This window comes from Hemicordylus capensis, chromosome 2 (genome assembly GCF_027244095.1).
Source record: "Hemicordylus capensis ecotype Gifberg chromosome 2, rHemCap1.1.pri, whole genome shotgun sequence".
In the NCBI taxonomy this organism is placed as follows: domain Eukaryota; kingdom Metazoa; phylum Chordata; class Lepidosauria; order Squamata; family Cordylidae; genus Hemicordylus; species Hemicordylus capensis.
The window spans coordinates 19046485-19066918 of NC_069658.1; the positions used below are offsets into that span (position 1 = coordinate 19046485).

At 39.5% G+C, this 20434-nt stretch overlaps 1 protein-coding gene across 20 annotated transcripts in view; it reads right to left on the minus strand.

The window, feature by feature from the left end:
* TCF4 (transcription factor 4) overlaps positions 1-20434 on the minus strand; it is a 515439-nt gene that overhangs the window by 254841 nt on the left and 240164 nt on the right. For all 20 annotated transcript variants that reach the window (XR_008314851.1, XM_053289328.1, XM_053289336.1 and 17 more), the window contains one exon: positions 6878-6942. Coding sequence is in view for 18 of the 20 variants with exons in the window: in XM_053289328.1 (XP_053145303.1) it covers positions 6878-6942 (65 nt within the window). In the remaining 2 variants the exon portion in view is untranslated. The remainder of the gene's footprint in view (positions 1-6877; positions 6943-20434) is intronic.

The following is a 20434-nucleotide window of genomic DNA, read 5'->3' on the forward strand; positions in this document are numbered from 1 at the left end:
CGGTTAACAATAACATAAAACCAGTTAAAAACATATACAAAAAAACTTAAAAATAATCTAAAAGTAAACCAGAGATTAAATTTAGGAAGCTGAGAAAGCTTGGGTGAAAAGAAAGATGGGTTTTAAGGTGTCTTTTGAAAATTGCCAGAGATGGGGAGGATCATATCTCAGCAGGGCGCGCATTCCACAATCTCGGGGCAGCGACCGAGAAGGCCCGTCTTTGTGTAGCTACCAAACAAGTTGGCGGTAACTGGAGATGGACCTCCTCTATATATACCCCCACTAAGAGAACACCTGTAAAAAATGTTTGTTTACAACTAATGACATATAAATCTTGCTGCTTCCTAATCTATATACCATGGGGCGGATGGGGGAGGGGGAGAAGTGCTATATATGTAGATACCGGTATATTGATGTCAGGATCTCGCAGCAGAAAGAGAATTTATTTGCTTGCAATGAACCTTGAGACCCACAAACATTACAAAAAATAATGTAAGAAACTGTTTTTGCTGCAAACATCTGGTAATATTTGTTTGGGCACTCCGCAGAATTGCAAATAAAGGGTCAGCCCGTTTAGCTCTAATGAGAATAATTTCCATTCACCTTTCAGGTCCTGTCAGATTTTCCTTTTATAAATTGCCTTTAATCTCTGTTTGAACATTTTGCAACAAATTGAAGATGGCAGACAGCCTCTCACTCTAAAAAACACCCCCCAAAAACACTTGTGTTTCTTAACTATTTAAGCTGTAATGCATTTTGCCATATTTTAGTAACAGGACACTGAAATAAACCGATTCCTAATCTTTGCATTCTCTTGTTGTAAACCGCCCAGAGAACTTGCGTTTGGGGCAGTATAAAAATGTGTTAAATAAATAAATAATTGATAAATATAGTCTCTCCCCGCCCCCTCTTATCACTGCAGTTGGTTGGCAGGGTGAAGTGCGTCCCATGGATTTCAATTAATGTTTCAGAAATATTAAAGAATGCAGCACCTTTCTCACAGTATATTGGTACAAATATTAAATACTTTGAGTTAACAGCAAATATTTGAATACTGTATAGTGAAGGCACTTCTACAAATTCCAAAACTACGCATCTTATTAACAAGATTTAAACACTCTCTAAATAACATTTACTATCCTACACGCCAATCGCATACACCATTTAAAAAATGAAGGTCTCACTTTTGATATGGTGAGATTGTTTTACATCTGTATCGTTGCTTGGGGGTGGATTCACACATATCTTACTTGATATCTCATCAATCAATCAATCACAGATGAATGTTTGAACTGCACCACTCAAAAGAATTGTGTTTGAGATGATACAAGGTAATATAAATAAAAGTCCCATTTGTGGCATTAACAGCAGTTCCACACATGAAAGTCATCCCTCAGTTTTGGAATTACTGAATGACGATGACTCTTGTGTAGCCCAGCCTTAAACTCACGGGCGGGTTTTCATGACATGTCAGGTTTTTCCATGACATATCACATTTCAGACCTTTGTACAGAGGTTCGACTAATCTAAAGAAATTGGTTCATGTTCAGATTACATTATTCATGAGTAGCACCAATGAAACTGATGGAACAATTTAGTCATGACTTCAATGGGACACTCATGAGTAACTTAGTTTGGATGTCAGCCAATAATATTTTCGCTTTGTGGATCCACTTAGATAAAATCTTGGAAACCACTGGACAAGCTAGGAAGTCACACTGAATTAACCAATCATTCCTTAGCGAAGCTGGCCAACTTCTGCCTTCTTAGTGACCAGGTTCAGAGCTATACTGTCCCCCTTTACAAACACAAGTGTTGTGGATCCCAAATAAAACTGGCACCATCTAGCAGGAAGATCCACTGTTACGGAACAAGTGTTCGTGCAGAGCTGAGGCCTTCTATGAAAATCCTAGAGATGCAATATGAAAATATGTGGAGTACGGTGCATGGTCATGCATGGTGTAGAGAAAGTGGAGAGAGACTGGGATGTTCCTCCTTTCCCCATAACATTAGAACTTGGAGTCAATCAATGAAATTAATTGGCAATTAACTCACAAAAACACTTCTTCACACAATACTGTATACAATTAATTCACAACAAGCCTTGAGAAATTTTCTTTGGATTTAGGAGCCAGACAAGGGGCACTTGAGAAAATGGAGGAGATCTAGTCTAGAGGTAGCAAGCATGAATTGTCCCCTTTGCTAAGCAGTGTCTACCCTGGTTTGCATTTGAATGGGAGACTACATGTGTGAGCACTGTAAGATATTCCGCTTAGGAGATGGGGCTGCTCTGGAAAGAGCACCTGCAGGGTTGCATACAGAAGGCTCCAAGTTTCCTCCTTGGCATCTCAGAGAAGGGGCTGAGAGAGATTCCTGCCTGCAACCTTGGAGAAGCTGCTGTGAGTCTATGTAGACAATACTGAGCTAGATGGACCAATGGTCTCACTTGGTATAAGGCAGCTTCCTATGTTCATATGAAAATTACTAGACTTAGTGATAGGTACTGTAGAGGGGAAGAGTAAACAAGATTGTTTGTCCCCTTTACATATTTAAAGATTTTATTAAATAATCCTACCTCTAGCCTAGGCACCACGGTTACATTTCTAGGCACCGCCATTCTCTGGCACCTGTGACTTGTCAAGCCCTGATTCCTAGGATTTGCCGCCATGTGATGATGTGGTGATGGCCACTGGCTTAGATGGCTCTAAAAGGGGGATTAACAATAGCCATGAGAGCTGAATCGAAAACTCCATCTTTAAAGGTAATGTTCCTCTAAATACCAGTTGCTGGGAGAAACAATTGGGGAGTTGCCTTCAGGAACCATGCTACCATTGTGCGAACGGGTTCAAAGAACCCAGGCCACTGCACTGAGGGGCCGTGGCTCACACCCCGGCCATATCCCAGCATATGACGTCAGACACAGAGGGGCATGGCGCGCTTGCAAAAGCAGGGAGAGCTGCTCCCGGCCTCGCTGCAAATGCAGTACTGGGTGAAATATGCTTGAAAACTGGATGCGTGGCTCCGTTTGCGAGCGTGCCATGCCCCCCTGCATCTGAAGTCAGACACAAGGGCCGTGGTTGGGGGGGCCTGCTGACAGGGAGCTGAACCGGGGCCGCTAGTGGCTTCCTTATGCTCCTGGTTGCCTTCATGCCTTGTTTGCAGTCCTCCTGGAAGCAGCTGGCTGTTGGCTCTTCCAAACAGGATGTTGGACTTGATGGATTCTTGCTCTGATATAGAAGGGAACTTCTTAGAGTAAGTAATATCTCTATTTCTTATAGCTGAAACATATTCTTTTCCCTTATGTGTGCATCTATGGACAATCCTTTAACTACACCTTAATTAAAATTTGGCAGGGCCTCTAGAGACCAAATAAATGTGCTTTGGTGATCAGACTTGGCCTGTGGACCACCACAGTTAAAGCCCCAGCCCTAGAACAACCAACTACAAACCTGGCCTGATTTGAAATAATTTCAATTAATATTTCTTTTCTACCTTCTTGGTTAGGAACATTAATTTACCTCCTTAACTAATGACCGAGCTTGACCTTGCTTCTTGGCTAACGGCTTGTTTTCCAAATTTCATAGCAGGTGATCACTATTCTTGGATTATTGTTTTTACCCCCTGGCCTGTTTCCAGGAATGTTTGATCCGAGTTCCTCTCAAATGTAAATTGACATTGTCAAAAAATGTCCAGCCATTTCCTTATTTTGAGGACAATCAGAACTAAGTTGGTGCCCCAGAAAAGATAATTTCCTCAGACATCTGTTTCAAGGATTAGGGCTGTTGTTCAACTTTTACACAAGAACCTTAAGTGACACTATTATTACAAAAACCTAAAGTATGTGGGTAACATACTTTAGGGTATGTAGGTATAGTAACCACCAGTTTCTTCCAAGTTCCCCATCATTTTCTTAAGATGCAAACAAAATTAGTCAGTTGCATATTTTTGGGAAGAGAAGGGGTGATATCTCTAAAACATTACAGAACTTCCATCCTATCACCTAAAAAATAGTGGCTTATATGTCCCATGGCATATAAAACAGGCAGTGCATACCCATCCATGCCACTGTGGGACTCTTAATCACCCAGTGAAACTCCTCCACAAGAAGGCAGAACTGTTGACACTTGCACAATCTTATGTTGTCCGCTACTTTCATTATTCACAACTGGAGTAGCACGAAATGTGTGAGCATGGAAGAATCAACAGTGTCAGTGCTGTCCTCTAGCACTGCAGCATTGCCAAGAGATTTAGATCCCTGCAGTGGCTCAGCTGAGTCTGCACCACCTGCACGATGCTGAGGGACATGGAAGTGGGGAGAAGACAAAATGGGTTGGCTGAACAGAGATGGATGAGCATTAGACTATCTAAAACTGAATGGAAAAGCAAAGAGGTGCTGGATGATAAAATTGGCAAAAAGATGGCAAAAAGAGGGAGGATGCAATAGAAGAGACATTTTAGGCAACTGGAGAAGGTAGAGAGTAGTTTTGCAGAGAAAAGGGACCAAGATGCTGATGTGGTCTGGGAATCTAAATGGCCAAGAGCAGGTCCTTACATGCAGAGATCCTCAATCTAGCAGGAGTACTACATTCACGAGATGACTTATTTGGCTGAATGAGTAGACCCTTTACGCTTAAGAGAGATTTGTATCAACATCACATTTTAGGACACAAAGGATGGAGAATTATTACACAGAAACATAGAGGAAGTATAGCATAGTATGGGGTGCCGGGCAGTGCTATTCATGCCTCGCAGTGCTATTCATGGTACTAAAGCGAGCTGCAAACAGAAGTGAGCATGGACTAATTTTAAATACTGACCAAAATCTTGAAAAGAATCAAATAACTACTAAAGACAAAATTAGGAGTTAGTTGCAAAATTATAATTCCTACCTGTGTCGCTTATTTTGAAAGCATCACTATTAGACTCCATTTTAAATGCCTTATGCTTTACATAGCATACCTAAACTACAAAACAATTTTTATCTCAGGCCAGATATTATAAACAGGTACACTGAGGAATGATGTTTCCCTCTAGTGTTTGCTTGAAACAAAAAGAAAACCTATTTTCTTTTTAGATAAAGTATCCACACACTCAAGCAGTGGAATGATTGTTTTACCATGCAAGGGACCTCTCTCTAACCCAAGTCAGCAAAGAAATCCTGCAACCTCTAATAAGAAACCTGTACAAATTTTGATTAGCTTAAACAAAAAATAGTCTAGAGTCACATAAGAGTACTCTCTCAACCAACAACAAAAAGGGCCCCATTGAAGATCTGTCCCACCGGTTTGTCCCACCACCACCTGCAAAAGGAGGCATGTCGTCAGCCTCCTTCTCCTTCAGTGTGTACAACCTCTGCCTTGATCCTCAGAAACCAGATACACAGGAACAGGCCTGTCACAGGAATTGAAAGCTTTACAGTACAACCACAGCACTAAGCTATTCATTGCCTAAGCTATCTGCTCTCAAAGTTTGCAGTCACATTCCAAAGATGTTTCCACTGCCCTGGAATGGCTGCAAATTTACTTTCCTGTGGAATTCATTCAAAAAAAAAGTGGAATCAATTGCACTTAGTAACTTGTGCAATCCTTAGTTCCTAACCCAGTTACTCTTGTATCTCATTTCTACAAATCTCTGGCCCCAGATCTGGATGGAATTGATGTCATATCGGAGTAGACTGGAGAGTTAAAACTTGAAAAAGCTAACAGATGCAGGAAGGCAATGGAATGCCAGCTCTAAGGATACATTAATACTAAGTGTTTGTACTTTTCAAGGCAAGGTTCTATTTAATTACTTGGAGTGTTTATATTTTTCTACGCTTAATTAAACAGAGTTGTTCACCCCCCACAAACCCCACATTGTTTCCCCTTACTACTAAAGGGACATGGCCATATGACAAGGATAAAGGGGGAAAAGATTTCTCCTTCAACAAGAAAAAAAAATGCCTACTTTTGTAGGAGAGTTAAAATTCTTGCATATTTTTGAATATTAAAAAAGATGATAAATTCCTCTTAATCATGTTCCAAACTGAAAACCTACTGCGAAAGAAAGAAAGAAAGAAAGAAAGAAAGAAAGAAAGAAAGAAAGAAAGAAAATTTTAACTTAGAAAAACATTTTACTCCCAGTGAAACTAAATTGCAGCATCTTTGTTATCACTTGGCTTGAAAGACGCTTAGCCGTTTGGCTATTGATAGCAATTTTAGACTAAGACACTCTCTGGAGAGTTAAAAGTATGCAAATGTAGAGTGTACAGAGGCACAAACACACACATGCTATACCTTTGTATTACACTGGCATTTTATTATTTAATTAAACTACTCTTATTTTTCTAGCTCGTGCATGCCTCCCTTGAGACGGTTTTGCTGTTAGCCTGCTGGCCTTGACTTCCAGCCAAAAACAATTCAGAAACAAAAAGGGACAACAAATCATATTTTCACAGACATTTTTATCCCTCAATACAACCCTGTTTTCACACAGCATCAGACAGACTCTATGAAAACTATAATTTATTGCAATAGCGACCCAAAGCCAGAGTCCTACATAGGCTCTGCTGGTATCCCCCCTGCCCCCCAAGTTTTATAATTCCCTAAGTTGAGCCATTATGTGGGAATTGACATGCTGGAACAGTACTACATTGTTTTATGGGAGACTAATCAATAGTTTGCCAACAGGATACAGGGAGACTAACCTGGTTGCTGACAGAAATCCACAGACAGTATCAGGAGAAACTGGACAAGCATCTTAATGTAAACATTTCCAGATACAATTTAATATTTATTAAAGGTTCCTTTGAAAACCATCTGGTGCATATCCAAAACCCAAGTCTGAGCGTGTATGACATGATTCATCATGCTATTCCATATTATAGGCTAGTACTTACCTGGTGGCAACCCTGTATGTTTGAATCTCGCCCGTATGATGAATAGGATCCCCTTTCTGTTTTACCTGTGGGTTTTTTTTTTAAAAAGAGAGAAATCTATATTAGTGGATATATTTATTTTCCCAGGCTATACATCATGGAATACATTCAGATGTATTGGTGATTATCAGGGTTACTTTATCTTTGGGGACAGCCTCTAATAAGGAAAAGCTCTTTACTGTAAAGCATATGTAGAGCATACAAATAATATCTGTTTCTCTGTTCACCCAGGCTTTTAATTAATATTGCTTTACTGGTTTTAATGCTGTTTTAAAATATTGTTTAAAAATTTCAAATTGTTGTAATGTTTTGAACTTTTTGTATTTGTTTTAACTAATGTTTTACTTTCTGTTTTTATTTTGTTGTAAACTGCCCAGAGACATAAGTTTTGAGTAGTATAAAAATATGTTTGTTTGTTTGTTTGTTTGTTTAATTAATTAATTTCAGAGCCAATAATCCTCTTGCCAAAGGAGAGAGCCATCCATCCATCTATCTACCTACCCCAGACCTATGTCTCTGGGCAGTTTACAACAACATAAAACAAACCAAAAATTAAAAGAGGTAAAAAAAATTAAATCACATTAGCCAAAGCTAGCAGATTCTTCTAGCCAAAGCTAGAAGAGTCCCCACCCATGCAAGGGCTTCATCATGGAGTTCAATGTCAGATACAGCAACATACACAACAACAAATAGTTTTATACCGCTTTTCAACAAATGTTTCCAAAGCAGTTTACATAGAGAAACAACAAATATGTAAATAAGATGGATATACACATGTATGCTTCCCCCTGCAAGAAATATAGCAGCTGGGGAGGGCATTTTAGACTGATAAAATGGTGTAGGGGAAAGGATTAAACCTCCTCTCACAACACCATGATTCTGTTCAAAACTAGGGGCCACCACATATGCCTTTAGCTTAAAACAAACGGGAAATCTGATCCCAGCCCTCCTACCACCTCACCTAATTTGTCCCTCTGGTGCCCATGATCTCAAGGTAAATGGGATGCATATGTCATTCATTTCAAAGATGTTCTTGGAGATGATGTCCTAAAGAAACTTAACTTTCCAGCATTAGAACAGAAAAGATTTTCCCGTTGTCATTCCAAGTGCCATTCATGCTTCCCAAAACTCTAAATGAAACAGGCTCAGCAATCCCTCTAAAGAAACAAACCACCCCCTTTCCTTTTCATTTTCTTCCCTATCCTTAAAAAGCTGAGTAAAATTTTACATACACAGCAGGAAGGTTACCAATGTCATGACCTGACCATAATAATTGCCATTGATTACGCTGCACTCACCAGTGAGGTCAGAGGTAATCAATCAGCAGCTCTCCAGATGGTGAATTTAGCAAAGAAACCTTTCAAAAGTCTGATTCTTCACTCTCCTTCCCAGTGTAATTCCCTCGTGAACAACCTGAACCTTGGTAGTTACAGTCAGGAAAGAAAATTCTGGATCAAAACTTGTCACTCCCTACCAATGTTTCAGCTGCCTCAGGACTGCAGAAGACCTGAATGGGCTCTGAGAGTCTATGCCAGTTCTAAGTACCTAATTCAATTCCCTTGTATGCTTCTCCGTTTTCCTTTAAAATACCAACTGTGTTATGCCTGTGATGTGGTCAGACATAGTTGTTACTTCAGCACCAAGAACTGAGGTCAGGTTTCCAAATATAAAAGTGATCATCAACAAGCCAAGAGGAATTTGATTGGTGAAAAGCATGGAAATCTATTAGCCCTGTTCTGAACTGAACAGAGAAACCAAGAACAATCATGGATTACATGGATAACCCGCCTTGGGGTTATCTTTTTAACGAAAGGCAGTATATAAATGTAAAAATAAATAAATAAATAAATAAAATACAGAAGAAGGCCACCAAGATGATCAAGGGCCTGGAGCACCTTTCTTATGAGGCAAGGCTACAGCATCTGGGGTTTCATAGTTTGGAAAAGAGGTAAATAAAGGAGGGGGACATGATCGAAGTGTATACAATTCTACATGGAGTAAAGAAAGTGGACAGAGAGAATTTTTTCCCCTCTCTCACAACACTAGAACCAGGGGTCCTTCCATGAAATGGAAGACTAAGAAATTTAGGACCGACAAAAAGAAGTACTTATGCACACATAGAATTAATCTATGGAATTCTCTGCCATGGGATGTGGTGATGGCCACTAGCTTGGATGGCTTTAAAAAAGGCTTTAGACAAATTTATGGAGGACACGTCAATCAATGGCTACTAGTCTAGTGACTATTCCGCCTTCAGCCTCAGAGGCAAAATGCCTCTAAATACCAGTTGCAGGGAAGCAACAGTAGGAGAGAGGGCATGTCCCCACCTCTTGCCTGTGGGCTTCTCAGAGGCATCTGGTGAGCCACTGTGTGAAACAGGATGCTGGACTAGACAGGCTTCAGCTTGATCCAGCAGGACTGTTCTTATGGGTGTTTATATCAGAGAGATGGGCATGAAAGCCACCCAGGTGATTATAATCATGGTGAGGACATGACAGATAACGATAAAGTGGCATGTACATTTCTGCTATTATGAGAAGTAGGGAAGATCACCAGAGATGAGATTAAATGGCTTAATCGAGAAAAAACAAACAAGTACAGTGCAGTTAGTGACTAGACACCTACTACATTTGATTCATAGAAGACACACCTATTGACAGGCAACAGTAATGACACTTGCGTGCACAGATCTAATGTAATGTGGAGTTCAGGTTGTTTTCCCAATCAAGCATATAATAAATTGCAATAACTGGCTATATGTAGTACAGTACATTACCCCTGCAAATGAATCATTTAATTACTATCACAAAAGACATGTACTTTGAAAAAGCCCCTTTACTTTAAAGAATATTATTTTAAAAGGGAATATCATACTAAATCTGAGTGTCAAAGAAATATTACCACTGAGGGCTTTTGATTTGTACTTCTGTACTTAAAATACAGAAGGGGTGGGGAGAAAAGTACCTTAAGAAACTCAATTTTTGGTTCCTAGAGACAGAAAACCTACCCTCATTCTCAACTAAATACAAACAAAACAGTGTTTAATATTTCACACACTATAGTTGGATCTCCGTGCAAAACCTGGTTGACCTCCAGACTAGTGCTGTACAGGTACAACGGTGGTTGACATATAGGTTTCCAGGGGAAAAAATAAATTGGAATTTATTTATTTATTTGAAAGTTTTCCATGAGGACAAAAAAATCATTCAGTGTTCTCATTTGCATAAAATTTGCATAACGCTAACCTCTGAAAATTTTACTATGAAAAATTTCCAGACATCCTAAATAGACCGTGATCTGATTTGGTATGTAGACATACATATTTAGTAAGAAAACCCTACCATATTAACTTGTCTTGCTGTATCTTATATTTGAATTTTTTTTCAAGTTGAACTGAAATATTTGATGGCGGGGGAGATCAATAAACACACTTTATGAGGCAGGTCTCACGATCACAGAGACCCGCCTGGGGAGGGTGAGAGGGGAGAGCGAGCTTAGCCCACTCTCCCTACACACAAGCAGCAGTCTGCTCTGGGCAGCTGAAGCAGCCACCCACACGACTGCCGGCTCTGTTACAGAGCTGGCGGGTGCTGGGGGCCGATTGGCAGGGCATGCTGGAGAGATCCCCGGAGCCAGGACGTGGCTTTTCGCTTCCCCTCCAGGAGTCTTCTCATGAGTAGCCGCAGCACGGAGCCGCACCGTGGCAACTCATGATTGCTAAAACCGGGTTTGCGGAGCACTCACTCCGCAAACCCGGTTTAAGCACCGGACTACAGAAGAGAGCGACCCGCTTAGGCACCACCGGGCTCGCAGCCGAGCCTGGTGGTTCTCACGGGCTGCGAAAATCGGGCTAGGTTCCCTTAGCCCAATTTTTGCAGACCGTGTGAATAACCCCAATGTGTGTAAACTGTTATATGGAAACAAATTCAAAACTTTATGTGGAAATAAACTTAGAAAAGTAAAGTTTTCCATGCAAAACTAAAGCGTGTAGGGGAAAATCCAAGAAACATTTCAACTGCACATCTTGGTTTGACATCCTAACCAACACTGTGCTGTTGCACAAGAGAAGAGGGGCAAATTTCAACAATCTTCCCTTTGCTCTGAAGCCTATTGTGCCTTCTGAAAATATGTACCTGAAGGTTGTGCAGGCCTCAGGGACATCTTCTTGAGGGGCACAGTAGGCTTCAGAGGGGAAAGCAGAGAGTCGAATATTGCTCCTCCCCTTTCATGCTACAGCACACCATTATTCTGGATGTGAGCTACTGTTTCTACCAGCGGATTGCTAGTCTGGATATCAGCTAACGTGTATGTTACTTTTCTGTATAAAATAAAGGCACTTTGTCAAATTGTGGTTGTACTTATTCTACAAGGCATTTACCGATGTTAACATAATTATATGAAATTATATTTTAATACCATCTCACTACCATGTGTTTAGAAATACAGGGCCTACTCTGGAGAGGCACCTCTTGTATTCAAACTTAGAAAGGAAACTCTTACGAATTGCACACAGACAGACACACACGAAATGTTATGTTTCCATTGTTACATTCAGCTGACCTTTCCAAAAAGGGATTGTGCAGAGTATTATTAGGATATACCAAATAAAAATAATCAAGGTTAAAACAACAGTATAAAACATCTTCCTGGACTTTTAAGGAAATATTCTGTGAACATTTTGTCTAGAAATTTAAAATGTTTCAAGCTCTTCTTGCAGTAATCTATTCCTTAGAAAACAGAATCAAAAACTATGGACTGAATTTGGCTATATACCCAAGGAATACTTCTACTCATCTTGCTCTAGTAACTCATAAAAGAGATTTTAACAGTGGTAGAACCAATGAACGACAATGATAACAGAGTTGAAAGGCTGAGTTTGATACTCATTCAGTAAACTGGAAATCAATACAGAAAAATTATTGCAGTTATAGCCATGAACACTGTTGATGAGATGGGAAACGGGGGGTGGGGAATCTTGAAAAGAATAGGAACAGTGAAGGTGTTACTTCACATTGTATGTATAAGATCAACTTCCTTCAAAACTGCTAGGTGAAGAGAAACAATAAATTAAATGTGTTGGTTGCAGGCGGGGTGGGGGGAGAAATAAAGCCAACAAATTCAACCTATTGTACAAAGAACTCCATAAATGCTTCTTATTTGCTGCCTGTGGATACCTGTCCTCCTCCTCCTCCTCGCTATCATATCAGATACAGACTGCCTCATTTTAATTTCAGTTGTTAAAAAATATTTATCCAGATACAAAAATAAACCCACTGCAAATTACAAGTTGTCAGGGTTAAAAATCTACTTCTATTTGTGTGGGGGAGGATAAGAGAACAGCACAGACATGAATCATTCTCAGTAATTTGAGTGTTTCCATGACATCAATGGGCACTCGTCCAGGACTCTGTCGAAGCCTGTGAGGTACCAAAGAGACACAGCAACCAGCAGGAGATTGACTTTTTTTTTTTTTTTAGGATTATGCGCCTTGTAAAGATTTCATCTGTAGCATCCACTTTTACCACCAAACAGATAGCTTTGGAGATCATAAGTGAACACATTTCATCATAATAGTTTAAGCCTTTAACTTTTACTACATCTTTATTTTTATTCCAAAATCCAACCAAAAAATTGCCTCCCAGTAAAGAACAGAATAGCCAACACTCACAAGAAACAATTTAAGGGTGTGTGTATTTGTATACAACACAAACATATATACACAGATATATGACTGTTATAGTACATGTATATCCACCCACAATTGCCATAATGGAACTAACAGACTTTTTTTGCAATGACATTTTGTTTTGTGGAGGAAAAAAATCCTTTGTAAAAAAAACAAACTGTCCATTTAAAATTAGCTACACTCTTTATGTTGATTTTCTGCTTAAAATGCACTGGCACATTTGTTTCAGATAATAAAATTTGAAAGAGTGTTGATAATATGCTAGAGTAGGCTCTTTAAGTAACTATTTGTGTGCATGAATTAAAAAAAAAGCTCACCCAGAATTTCTGCACATACTGTATAATATGTCTCATTCTCAGGTGCTTGGACCCAGCAATCTGGAATGTGTATTTTTTAAACTGAAATGATATGAATGGTTGTTTCTTTTTAAGGGGGTGGGGGTATCTGTTTTTAAAAAGAAAGAGTCTACAGCAATGTAGAAACTCGACGCATTCACTGCGGAATTTTCGAGACAACCCTCCAGTACTAGAATGCGGCAGTCGCTGCGGATATTTTTTGGCACAAAGACAATGGTGGCAGTGCCAAGCCCCATGGCTACAACTACTCAAAAGAGGCATAAGGGTAGCATTAATCGCTCAAGTCTTTTACTGCATGCAGTATTGCTGTCCATATTTTTTAAAAACGAAATGTACCCATTAATAATTTTTGTATAAACTGGCGGGTGTGTGTGTGTGTGTGTGTGTGTGTGTCAAAATACCAACCAATAACAAAACTTGTCAAACATCAAATTGATTTCTCCAACAACAGGACCAAACATTAATATCATACCAATTGTTAAGACAAAAGATCTAGTTTTATGCGGCTATGGTGTGTTGATCAAATCACAGCTTTGCAAGAGAAGCTTGACCCACGGCAATGATACATTTTTCTGCATGTAGATTTTCCACTTTTTCTTTTCTTTTCGGTTCAGAATGAGTACTAGGAAATACAGCATTAACACTTTTTACTTTTAAATACTTTTAAAATAAATGAATGGACACAATGCATGCCAGCAAAAATATATACAAAGAAAAAACAGACTAAACTGCAAAGCCTCTTCTCCAAATGGCATGATCCACATCCATGCACTCAATAAACAATCAAGGAATAAAAAAAGGATGCTTCCCTAACTGAACTCAAATGACTGCTTACTATGCATTTGCAAACATGTGAGATTTACTGTAATAAAAAAGGAGAAAGGAAAAAGGAAGCAGTATAGGATTTTCAATCAGTCAATGAAGAAGCCAGTTGCCTCTCCATGGTATGCTTTGAAAAATTAATCGAATTAAGTAGAAAATTTAAGCAACTTGCAAAGGATAAATGCAAGTCATCTAACTCTCACACATAACATTTTCCCTTTGCTCTGAAAGATAGGGCACCTTGTCTTTACTCTGCCATGGAAAATAATGAGGCACAGAGCAACTCCTTTCTAGCAGATGAGGAAAATGGAAGAACAGTTATTGTGAGAAGTTTGGGTTCAGTGTTCATGTTGATCTTGCATCTTAAATTCTCTGAAAGTTGGACTCAAGCTGCAAAATCCAGATACAATTATAGAAGATACCAAATTTTGAGGTTGCAACTTCAGTATCGTTTCCGACAAGACTATAATAGTCCACTAAGATTTTGGTATATTTGGATTCTGGACTTCTTGGTTTGGGAGTGTTTCCATTCCATCTAGACCTATTTCTAATTTTATTGAAGGCTATTGTTTCTTCTGTTGAGCATCCTGTAATTTAAAATTACTAGGCACTGAAAAAAGAGCAGGCATCCATGTCAAAGTATTGGGGGCGATATCAAAACCCCTATTGTCATAGATTTCTATAGCTATTATGCATATGGTGGCTTCTATAAATATTATGGTGTATTTGGTGACAGTGTTGTTCTCACAGACCATTTTTAAAGCAATGACAATATACCAGTTTCAAATAAAAATAGAAGGGTTTATAAGCAACTAGCTCTGTGATGGCTGAATGCCTTTAGAAAGTGGCATAGCCATGTTATTTCTGTTCCTGCTTCCATCGAACATCCTATATAATGTATTTCCTATTCTTTAGTTCATATTGTGATTCTTGATATTTATATTTAATGTATTATTTAATTCCATATAGTAATGTAGTTATTCTAATTACTTAATTGGAGCACTTGTCTTCCCCTTTTACCTCTGTCACACTTGCCATGCCCAATTCTTCCAAGTTTGGGTCAAAAAGCAACTCTGTGTGATGCTGCTATCATATAGCTGTCAGTGATCATTGTTGCAGGTAAAGAAATGCCAGTACAGCTTCACAGGATGTGGATGTGTACTGGTCCAGCTGCACATCATCCGAATCTAGCACTTCAGAGGACACACAGAGCACGTGCCTCTTCACTCACACTAGGGGAAAACACTCAAGAACACAGAATTTCCACAGCATTAAAATGCATGATCAATTGAGGAACACTTACAAAACTGGTAGAGCTCTTTGCAGACATTAGAGCCACTTGGAGCTTTGGATTGGGGCCTCCTCTGTTCAATCTTAAACAATTATGTGCCAATATGGAAATTCAGAGGTTCAGACTTGAGAGGCAGGAAGCATGAGAATTCAATAAGTTAGGCAAAATAATATTTCGTAGACATTTATTAACACTAGACAGATTTATTCATTTATTTTTTGCAACTGATAATTCTACAATGATTAGACAGACATTGTAAAAAATCTTTTATATTATATTTTGCTGATATCAAATGCAGTTGAGTCTTCAAGAAACACAACAGCAGCATAGTTGCAGGAACTGTTGAATCCAGAAATTATTTTCATCCTAATATTGATTCAATATAGATTTCATAGACCGCTCCAAACCATGGTTTGGAAGTCTAGGAACGTGCCCTGACTCGTGTGCTCCTTCCTCTCCGCTTGTGTCCACATTTCCTCCTTCCTTCCACCACTTGGTCTAACCACGGTTTGCCATGACATCCAAGCCAGACACACTGTAGTTAGTTCAAACTCCAAATCAAGAGTTGGGCCTAATGTTCCACCTGCAGAACAGGGCTTCCCTACTGCAGCCTTCAGAGCCCTGGCCCACCGCAATGTAAATCCTGAGGGGGATGGTTGGGGGGAGTGTGAGGATAAGGTCCAGGAGGCTCCAGCTGAAAGACGGACTGAGCAGAAATCTCTCCGTGCATGAGCGGCAGTGCCTTTCCACGTGCACAAAGCACCTTTAAATACAAACCCATGATTTGAAGTGGTTTGTAGATCAAGGTCTGGTGGCAATTCATGGTGAGTGCAAACCATCATTAATGCAATTTAGACATCAAACTGCAGTTAATGCTCAACAGGAAACAGAGAAGGAACTGTCATGGAAGAGGGGAGGAGGGAGAACACCAGCTCATGGCACGTTCCGGATTCCAAACCATGGTTTAGCGATCAGGTTTTGTGATGTCTGAATTGAGCCATTATGTAAGCATTCCCAATCAACAAGACAGCAGAATAACTTCAGACAGTACAAGAAGTTCAGACGTTCCAGAGACGTAGCAAAATATTGAAGATTTTTTTTTGTAAAATGAAAGACTTTAGTGTATACACTGACATGCAGTAAAGATTGATTGTTCCTAAAGTGACATTATAGTGCCAATGCACTGTGCTATTACAACAGGAGAATGTACAGCTTAACAGAGTCATCAGAAGACAAAGGAAATGAAACCCTTAAAGCCGTACTTATCGTAAGGGTGCTTCCAGATGGACAGTTTTTCGAGTGTCAGGCTGATTCAATGCTCGTGACACCTGCAAACCACATGGAGACTGTGCCAATTCCTCTGCTGATCCCTGTTAGTTTAAACAGATGACTGGGGGCATGGTGGGATTAGTCTGTGTGGCATAAGCACCCCTGCTAACTTGGCAAAGAGGCACCTTTTAATGTGGTGATTCTCTTTATTGAGCAGGGGGAGAGTAACTGGCCCTATCCACCCCCAGCACAGTACTTCCAGTGGCTGTTGCTGGTGTCTATCTTATGTTTCTTTTTAGATCGTGAGCCCTTTGGGGATAGGGATCCATCTTATTATTTATTATTTCTCTGTGTAAACCGCCCTGAGACTTTTTGAAAGTGGGTATAGAAATAGAATTATTATTATTATTATTATTATTATTATGGATAATACTGGCTACATAAGAACAGGCACTAAGAACAAATGCAATAAGAGCAAAAGTCGAAAAGTCAACAACAAACAGCAAGAGCCGCCTCTGTAAAGAAGCAGATGAAACAGTGGACCACCTGATCAGCTGTTGTAAGAAGATCGCACAGACTGACTACAAACAAAGGCATGACATGGTAGCAGGGATGATACACTGGAACACCTGCAAAAAATACAAGCTACCTGTAGCCAAAAATTGGTAGGACCAAAAAATTGAAAAAGTTGTAGAAAATGAAAATGTAAAAATATTATGGGACTTTCAGCTACAAACAGACAAACATCTGCCACACAATACACCAGATATAACTGTAGCTGAGAAGAAAAACAAGTCAAAATAATCGACATAGCAATACTAGGTGACAGCAGAATAGAAGAAAAAGAAACAGAAAAAATAACAAAATACAAAGATCTACAAATTGAAATTGGAAGGAGAAGGAGAAGGAGATAAATATAACATATATATATATATAATATATGTAATAAATATATTATATATATAAATAAAATATAACAGTGTATGCACAAAATAATCCCAGTAGTAATTGGGGCCCTAGGTGCAATTCCAAAACATCTTGAAGAGCACCTCAACACCATAGGGGCCACAGAAATCACCATCAGCCAGCTACAAAAAACAACTTTGCTGGGAACAGCCTATATTTTGTGGTGATACCTATAAGAACAACAATATTGATAACAAAATCCTGGCATTCCAGGTCCTTGGTAAGGACTCAATATCCGGATAAAACAAACCAGTCAATATCACCTGTTTGACTGTGTGAACAAGAAATAATAGTGAGGCACTAGCTTGGCGTGGCTGTGGGGCTTGCGTGCTCGGAGGAAGGTGAGAGCTATGCCAGAGGTCCAACCATACTGGACAGGTCTCACCAGAGGAGCCAGACAAAGAGTGCCTCTCCCATCAATAATATGGTGAGATGTAACTTTAATAAATCTATACCGGATCGGTCATCGCCCGGGTCAACAAGGACCGCGCCAGGTGCTATAGTCCCTGGACATCTGGTGGCAAGTGGGCAACAGGACTCAGGATCTTCAGTTGAGCAACCAGGACCGAAGACAGCAAAGTTACTGGAAGAAACGTTGCTTAACCGAAAAAAATATATGAAAAATGCCAACAAGGAAATGATGATCTGCTATTACAAGTCTAGTCCAACTAGAAGAGGTTATTTTAAAAGAATGTACCAAATTTGGAAAGAGAAGCATCCAGATACAGAAATAACAGAACAAAGGCTAGCAGACCAGAGAAGATTCATAATAAGAAATAAAGCATTCACAGGAGTTGAGCTGGAAGAACTGCAAAGAGCAACACAGGCTCAAGATATGGAAGAAGAATTACCACCAACGGAAGCAGTTGCTCAGGCGCAGCTGGAGGAGGTGTTGGAAATAGAGGATACCACTGTTGCTGAACTGTTTCAAAATCAAAACCAGGCAACCTCCCCTTTGCCTTCACCTCAAAAACCCAAATGCCGTTTAACAGAAAAGCAACAAGAACTAAAGCAAAAAATAACTGAGCACATGAACCAAACAGCCACCAGGGTTCGACTTCAAGCTCTAAAAACAGTTGCCAAAAAAACAACTTGCTCAGGCATTAAAAGATGTCAATGCTGCACTTGCAGAAATAACAACTAATAATTTGCAAGAAACAAACCAACTAATGTATAGTGCAGCAACAATAACAACACAAGAGCTTGGATATAAGATCAATGGACCTGTAAAAAAAGAAAGTAGTACATCACCTAAATGGAAGATTCGATTAGAAAATAAAATCTCCAGGCTTAGATCAGATGCTAGTAAATTGAAAGATATGAAAGACAAGAAGCTGAAGAATGAAAACACCCAACAGTATCTGATCCAAAAATACCACCTAGATTCAAGGAGAATTAGAGAAGTCCTGGAAATAATAAAGCAGCAAATAACAGCAGTGTCAAAGAAGATTAGCAGATATGAAGCCAGAACTAAACAACACAGGAAGAATCTCCAATTCCAGTCGAATCAGAGACGTTTCTACCAAAGCATAGAAGGAGAAACTGCAAGAAACATAGAAACACCAAATAAAGAAGGAACAGTGCAATTCTGGAGGAAATTATGGGACAATCCAATAGATTATAATAAAAAAGCAGGCTGGATGAAAGAGGTCAAAAAATGTAACCAACAAATGCAAGATCTAATAATAACACCAGAATTAATAAGTGAAAGAGCAAAGAAAATTAAAAATTGGACTGCTCCAGGTGATGATGAGCTGCATGGCTTTTAGCTTAAACACCTAACAAGCCTTCATAAACAACTATCAAAACAGTTCAATCACATTATGCTAGGAGGTGATATTGAACAATGGCTAACAACTGGGAAAACTCATCTCATCATGAAAGACCCAGCGAAAGGTGCAGTTCCAAGTAATTATAGACCGATAACCTGCCTGCCAACCATGTTCAAATTATTAACTGGAATAATAGCAGATGAAGTGATGCAACACTTATTAACTAACAAACAGCTTCCAGTTGAACAGAAAGGAAATTGCCCGAACACCAGAGGCACAAAAGACCAGCTGCTGATTGACAAAATGATTTTAGAAAATTGCAAGAGAAGAAAAACTAATCTAAGTGTTACATGGATTGACTACAAGAAAGCCTTCGATTCATTGCCTCACACATGGATACTAAAATGTTTAGAAACAACTGGTGTCAGCAAAAACATTCAGATATTTATTAAAAAAGCAATGAGCATGTGGAGTACACAGTTAACAATCAATGGCGAGACACTTGGACAGGTTAGCATGAGAAGAGGCATTTTCCAAGGGGACTCACTATCCCCTCTGTTGTTTGTAATCGCCATGACCCCACTTTCACAAATACTAAACAAAACAGGCCTCGGATACCAAACATCTAAAACATCAAGTCAAATCAACCATCTGCTGTACATGGACGATCTGAAGTTGTATGGAAAGTCCCCGTCAGAAATCGAATCACTGCTAAACACTGTCCGTATATTCAGTAGCAATATAGCAATGGAGTTTGGACTAGACAAGTGTGCTGCATTAATAATGAACAGAGGGAAAATAAGAAAAAGAGAACAAATAGAACTGCCCAATGGAAGCAACATCAAGAACCTGGAAGAGAAAGAACATTACAAATACTTGGGCATTCTCCAGGCGGATAACATTGCACACACTGAAGTTAAAAGAAAAATAGGAAGTGAATACATCAGGAGAGTTAGAAAAATCCTAAAGTCCAAACTCAATGGTGGGAACACCATACAAGCCATAAACACCTGGGCTATACCTGTTATCATATACACTGCAGGAATAATAGACTGGACCCAGACAGAGCTAGAGATGCTAGATCGTAAGACCAGGAAAATCATGACCATCAATCATGCTCTGCACCCCTGCAGTGATGTCGATAGGCTAGACCTCCCTCGCAGCTCGGGTGGAAGAGGAATGCTGCAAGTCCATCAAACAGTAGAGGAGGAGAAAAGAGGCCTTGAAGAATATATCAAGGACAGTGAAGAAGATGCACTTCAAATGGTCAATAACGCGAAACTATTCAGCACCAATGAAACAAAGCAAGCCTACAAGAAAGAACAAATCAAGAACCAAGCAGAACAATGGAAAAAT